The sequence below is a fragment of the Nilaparvata lugens genome, chromosome 9, assembly GCF_014356525.2.
Source record: "Nilaparvata lugens isolate BPH chromosome 9, ASM1435652v1, whole genome shotgun sequence".
NCBI classification, from domain to species: Eukaryota; Metazoa; Arthropoda; class Insecta; order Hemiptera; family Delphacidae; genus Nilaparvata; species Nilaparvata lugens.
In genome coordinates this window covers 45,889,692-45,897,009 of record NC_052512.1, presented here as the reverse complement: position 1 = coordinate 45,897,009, position 7,318 = coordinate 45,889,692, and the positions used below count along the sequence as shown (strand labels likewise).

The 7,318-nt window shown below is 33.8% G+C and overlaps 1 protein-coding gene and 1 non-coding gene across 2 annotated transcripts in view; one reads left to right on the top strand and one right to left on the bottom strand.

The window, feature by feature from the left end:
* Positions 1–7,318, top strand: part of LOC111063663 (myogenesis-regulating glycosidase) — a 42,562-nt gene that overhangs the window by 1,372 nt on the left and 33,872 nt on the right. Inside the window, 2 exon segments of the mRNA XM_039435355.1 lie at positions 71–197; positions 3,170–3,276. Coding sequence (XP_039291289.1) covers positions 71–197; positions 3,170–3,276 — 234 coding nt within the window.
* Positions 722–827, bottom strand: LOC120353182. Its single transcript, XR_005572221.1, has one exon. It is a non-coding gene; the product is annotated as a U6 spliceosomal RNA (small nuclear RNA).

The following is a 7,318-nucleotide window of genomic DNA, read 5'->3' as shown; positions in this document are numbered from 1 at the left end:
TACTGCGTGAGGTCTACTGTTCACAGAACTACTAGTACAATAAATGATTAATTGTAAATGTTTGTTTCAGTTGACGCCCGAGCGGCAACGTAGCGACGTGTCGGCGGTGGGGGTGGCTACGACACAAGCGACACGTCAGCGACTGTGTCGTGCGACGACAACCGACGACGAAGAGGATGACGATGAGGAGGAGAGGGGTAGGAGGGGGCCGCGGAGGAGGAGGTGGAGGAGGATTGGCTGAGGAGGGACAGAGGAGGAGCAGTGCCGCCAAGTGAGTACCATACGTACCGTCCTCTGCCGCTATCCTCACCAGTACGCCTACAGCATCAGGCAGCTACGAAATCACCTGGTAGTATACCCATTCAAACATATATATAGTCCGTACAAAATTACTGTTGACTTGGGGGAATATGTGGTTGATTGATTGATTGAGTATTTATTTTGTAGATACAATATATACTGGCTTATACACTTATATACAATAGTTACAATACAGCAAAATTATAGATGAATTTACATAATATAGACTAGGAAAATAACTATAGAACTGTATATGATATGAAAAAGCAATTGTAAATAATAACTATAGATAATAATCATATTGGTATGTATCTACATAAATTGGCGGAGCTTTGGACCTATCAATGTCAATTCTTTGGGAAGAATAATAAAAATATCCTCCCCACTAACTCTCTACCAAAAAAAAAAAAAAAAAAAAAAAAAAAAATGTGGAACGCTCACGATTTTGCGTGTCATCCTTGCGCAGGGCCATGCTAATCTTCTCTGTATCGTTCCAATTGTAGTATATGTACTGCCGAAGCAAGTACATAATTATTATCATGGCAAAGAGAAATGAGGGGGAGATCAGCCAATTACAGTGATGAATAGAATCAATATCAAGTTTCAGGTCCCCTGAGTCCAAAAACATGATTTTTGTGTGTTGGTCTGTGTCTGAAATTATAACAAACATCATACAGAAATTTTCTATCTAATCACAGTAATGAGATTGATTCCCAGAGCCAGTCAAATTTTAATCCTGCTTAACTTCATGTAAAGCAAATCAGAGAGGACCATTTCAAAAAGATGGATCTACTGGAATTAAACAGGATTGAAAATAACCCAAATACATAATTTGCAACCGGCACTAAGTACCTGATTGAATGATTACGAAATTTCAACAGCTGAGTCTGAATTTTGACACAGTCCCACACACTAATCCACCAACTCGCTCACTCACTTCCATCACCAACAGGCGACGAAATAATATTAATATCAGCTGTTTTTCCAAGGATGATAATAATTATCCCTTTAGTGTCCTTCAGCGAGTTTTCCCAGGGAGAGACCTAGTGCAAACGAATCTTTATATTATAAACCTACTAAGTTCTGATTTTGTGAGAATCGTTAGAGCCGTTTTCGAGATCCAGGAAATACAAAATATAAAATCTAACATCCAAAATATTAACAGAAGTTGCCGTTTAATAGTATAGGATAAGACTTTTTTACTTTCCTTGCCCTATTACCATGAGTAAGGAAAGTATGCTTCCAAAAAAAGGTTCTCTAATTCATGTTTTCTATGCGTTTCAAGGTATAAGGGGACTCAGGTCCCCTGAGTCCAAAAAAATGATTGTGTGTGTGTGTGTGGTGTGTGTGTGTGGTGTGTGTGTGTGTGTGTGTGGTGTATCTGTATGTCTGTGAACACGATAACTCCATTCCTAATTAACCGATTGACTTGAAATTTTAAACTTGAGGTCCTTATACCATAAGGATCCGACAATAAAAAATTCAATAAAATTCAATTCAAGATGGCGGAAAAAATGGCGGATAATTACTAAAAAAACCATGTTTTCACGTTTTTCTCGAAAACGGCTCTAACGATTTTCTTCAAATTTTAAATGGATAGCTATTTATAAGCCCTATCAAGTGACATGAGTCTCATTTCTCAGAAAATTACAGGAGCTCCGTAATATTTTTGAGAAAAATGGCGGATAATTACTAAAAAAAACAATGTTTTTCACCATTTTCTCAAAAATTACTGACCGATTTTTTTCAAATTCATACACCTGTATAGTATTTATCAGCTCTATCCACTGGCATGAGTCTCCTTCCTGGGAAACTAACAGGGGGTCCACCCGATTCTTGAGAAATGGACTTGTAACCTCCTTCTCGTGCGTGAGGTAGGTAGTAGAGCAGTTTATAAAAAGACACACATAGTCGAGATATTTCATCTAAAACAGCTGTTTTGACGACTTTAAAAAAATGACAACTTGAAAAAAAATCATCGAATTTCACAATTTTCACAAAGGAAAAAGTACTCTGAAAACAATTATATATACCCATATACAAAAGTCTGATCGTAGTTTCAAATATGAGCAAGGAAAGTTTAAGAGTGTACCACACAGATTTTTTGGAAGCTATACTTTCCTTGAGAAGCCAAGGCCATTTTCATCAATAAACGGAAGTGCTTTCCTCCAAAAGTCTGAATTTGGATTTGAGAAAGAGGATTATAAAGAGTTGTATCTGGAGTATTGCACTATAGGGATCAGAGACATGGACTATCGGTAGGCGGAAGAAAAGGCAATTAATGCATTGAAGTATGGTGTTGGAGGCGAATGCTGAAAATAAAATGGACCGATAGAATAACAAATGAAGAAGTATTTCAAAGGGCTGAAGAGACACAAAAAACTCTATTGAAATCTCTCAGGGACAGACGGCATTCTTGATAGGACATATTATAAGACACAGCGAATTCACGCTAACAATACTGGAAGGTGCAATCAGTGGACAACGGGCTCGTGGAAGACCCCGGCTACAATATTTGAAGCAGATAACCGGGATCTTGGGGTCCAGAGCTATACCCAACTAAAAACGCTGGCTCTGGACAGACAAAGATGGAAAGCTGCCAACCAATCGACGATTGAAGCAGAAGAAGAAGATACTTTCCTTAACTATGGTAATAGAGCAAGGAAAGTAAAGACAGGCTTATAGCCTGTGATAGTGATTGTGACTTCAAAATAATTTTATATTGATTTGTTTTGATTGGAGTATACCAACTTGTGTAATGAATGATTAATAGTTTTGTTCTGATTTGAGTTATAGTATTCATTTGTATGGTTTTCAGGGTGCCAGTTCGGAATGCGAGGAAAAAATCAGTAATGCCAATGGTGCATAGGGGAGCACAGGCGACTCACAGGAAACTATGAAATACCAGACCATTCTCCCGGCAACTCAATCACCAGTATCAACTCCATATCGAGTCTTCTCAAGGAAAAGATGGTTGTAAGTATACAGAGAATGCAAACTCAAATTCAAATTCAAATTCAAAATTCAAATTCAAATTCAAAATTAAAATTCAAATTCAAAGCAAAAATCAAATTCAAAATTCAATTCAAAATTCAAATTCAAATTCAAAATTCAAAGTCAAAATTCAAATTCGAAATTCAAATTTGAAAATCAAATTCAAAATTCAAATTCAAAATTCAAATTCAAAACTCAAATTCAAAATTCAAATTCAAAAATCAAATTCAAATTCAAAATTAAAGTCAAAATTCAAATTCAAATTCAAAATTCAAATTCACATTGCATTCCCAACATCTATGTGTTTTCTTGTTTGACTTAGGGCCGATTGCACGGTGTAAGCTTAAGCTAAAGCTTAAATCAAATCTGGATTTTTTTTTGTTTTAACTAAAATTCCGTTTGCGGTACTCTAAAAAGCTCTTTTCTCACTTTTTGTGTAGTTGAGAAGTTGATATTGTGGTAATTATTCATATTGAATGAAAAGACTAAGAAATTGTCAAAAACCACAGATTTTTGATACTTAAGGGCCGTTTGCACAATATAGATTGCTAAACTTGATTAAGTTAATCGAGTTTAAGTTAATCTGAAAGTTTAAACTTGAATCGGTTTTCTCAGAGCATTTACTAATCCAGTATAAGTTAAACTAGTTTAGCGTTATTGGTAATAGAATGTCATTGTTCATAATATCAGGAAGGCTGATTTTACAGGAAATTTGTTTTACCTATTTGTTAACTAACCATCAGTAAATTGAGGTTATGTAGCTACTATCTCCTCGTACCAAATCCACAGAACTTTAAGCTGTACGGTAATAAAGTGAAAAGCGATCAAGAAGTTCTTCATAAAATGATGGAATGCTATATTACTAATAGATATAATTTTTATTTAGTTGGCACCAAAAAATATATTTTAGAATGAAGAAAAAGTTATTTTGTTACGCTTATCTACTAAGTCTTCCTTGTTTTAAAAATCGTTCGAAAGAAAAATATCCTGTTATGTGTTTTAAGAACATGTTTTCTAATCAAAGACCACTGTTAAAAATTGTCTTATTTTCTATCAAGTGGTGTATTTAATCAAATACTAATTGGCAGTTGCTTTTACTCAAGCAAACCGTTTAAAAAATTTTCTATCATCCCAGAAATTTAATGATTCGTTTTTTGTCTAATATTTTTCTCTTTCAAAATTTTTTCGCAGTCATCTTTATCAATCGCATCAAAAACTTCTATCAATTCTTCTATTATAATTATATTTACATTCAAATAATGATTCACTATTAATAACCTAAATAAATAACTATCGTCTATAGAAGCATTAAAAACAACCTTTGAAATAGTATATTTCGCACCTAGGGCCGAAAATGAGACTTTTCTGGCTCGAAATCGGTTTTTTCAAGTCCGAGGCCGTAGGCCGAGGGCTAGAAAAGATTGAGAGCCGGAAAAACATTTTTGCCCATGGTGAGAACGTTATTTTTCGCCACACAGAAAAAAACAATATAATATGAGAATATTTGTCTATTATAAGCACTTCCGAAGCAAAAGTGGAATATCATAGCTCTAGCAAATCTGAGGTAATCTGAATATCAAGAAATGTCCAAGTATTTTTATTTTTTATTCTGATTTGTCTAAATAACCTAAAGATTATGTTAAATTATGTAAGAGGTTGAGTTTATACTTTTTATTCTTCCAAAGGACAATAAGATGATATTATTATAAATGTTTTAATTATTGAATGATAAACACAAATAATGAAAAGTTTTTGATCAGCTGTTTTAGCACACTTGAAATTGGCCAATCTGTATGTTAACGGGAAGTTTAGGTTAGAAGTTCTATCCTACTCTGAAAATCGAATTATTTGAATAGTGTTAATATATATCTTATTTATTTTATTCATCCAAATAAAATGATAGTATATTATTACAGAATACTTTATTGAATTCTAGAAGCATAAAATGATTCCGTTTATCCACCATGTTCCGTGATAAACTGCTGTACTAGGAGGTTTGAGGTTAGATTCTATTATACTCTGAAAATTGAATTTGAATAGTTTATAATTATCTTTGTATTTCATTCATCCAAATAAAATGATAGTATCTTATTGCAAAAACTTTATTCAATTCTAGAAGCATTAACTGATTCCGTTTCATAAACTATTTTGTAAACACGTTCACATCAAATCAGAATCAGCTGACTTCAAGGTTATTTTACAGCCCTAGGGCCGTAAAAATTTTACCGGCCTGGTCAGAAAACAATCACTTTCGGCCTCCATATGAGGCACGTAAACCAGCTCATTACATCCAAGTGGGGCGAAAAATTATTTACTATCAGCTGTTTCCCCATCAAATCTTTCAGATGTCAAGTTATCCAAATTATTTGGTTTAAACCTCCTGCTTTGGAGTTTTAAACTTTCCAGAGTTAAACTCAACACAGAGTTTAAACTGATACTGTGCAAACAGAATTTTAGTTTAAACCAAAAAAAATCCAGATTGGTTTAAGCTTTAGCTTAAACTACACTGAAGGTACAGTTTGCACTGTAAACGGCCCTAAAAAGCTCTTTTTTCACTTTTTGTGTAGTTGAGAATTGATATTGTGGTAATTATTCATATTGAATGAAAAAGATTGAAGAAATTGTCAAAAACCACAGATTTATTGATACTTAGAGAGACCGTTTCGGTTATTACACCATTGTCAATCCCTGATAAACAAACTAAATACAAGAGCAGCAGAATTTATACTAGCAGCGAGTACTGCTATTGGTCGAGGGCATGAACGCCTGCCATAAATGGGGAATCTAACTTTGCAGAACATTTGATAACAAATAATCACAAGTTCACAGTTAAGGAGAATGTTTAGTTTCTGCATGTAATAACAAAGGCAGATCTTTGAATACTCTAGAGGCTTAGAAATAACAAGAGTAATTAAGGAAAATCCCCAGTATAGTTAAATGACCAGATTCATTTCAACCAATACAACACTACGAATTTAGTTTTATCATAAAATTGTAAGTATACATTAGTCAATAGTTTTTCCATTTAAATATTGTTTTAATATCTTTCACACTTGTTTTCTTGGTCTTATTTGTACTGAAATAAATTTGTTATCAAGGAGATGTGTGCTTAAGCCGCCATTTTGTCACACCGTTGAGTGGGAGGAGACTGTCTAGCTGGGCCAATGGAAGGCGTTCATGCCTTGACCAATAGCAGTACTCGCCTACTAGTAAAATTTGTGCTCTTGTATTTAGTTTTAGTTATCAGAGATTGACAATGGTGTAATAACGAAAAACCGGTCTTTCTAGTATCAATAAATCTGTGGTTTTGGCAATTTCTTAGTCTTTTTCATTCAATCAAAAAAGCTCCATGTGTATCTTTTCGGATGCAACACGTTGCTTTTGAGAAGATACAAAAGAGTATATGTTGCTTATGGAAAGATACATTAAAGCGGAGGCTTTTATAGATACCAAAAAAGGAGGTTTTTAAACCAAATAATTACCAAATAATTTAGAGTAACTAGACATCTGTAGAATTTATGGGAAACAGCTAATAGTAATTATTCTTCGATGTTTGTTTTTAATGCTTCTGTAGACGATATAATATTTAGGTTTAGTGATTATTATTGATATAATTGACCGAAGGTTTTAATGCGATTGATAGAGATGACTGCGAAGAAATTTTGGAACTGAGAAAAATGGGCAAAAACGAATCATTCAAATTTCTGGGATGGTATAGAGAACGGTTTGCTTGAGTAAAGCAAGTGCCAATCAGTGTTTGATAAGTAAGCCACTTGATAGAAATAAGACAATTTTTATTAGTGATTTTTGATTAGAAAACATGGTTTTAATAACACATAACTGAGATATTTTGCTTTTGAGAGATTTCTAATAAACGAGGAAGACCGTAGTAGATTCAAGCGTAACAAAATAACTTTTTTATCTTACATTTATTATTTATTTCTGTGCCAATAAAAACATAAGTTTTTAAAGAATTTCTTGATCGCTTTTCACTTTTATTACCGTACAGCTTACAGCTCTGTGG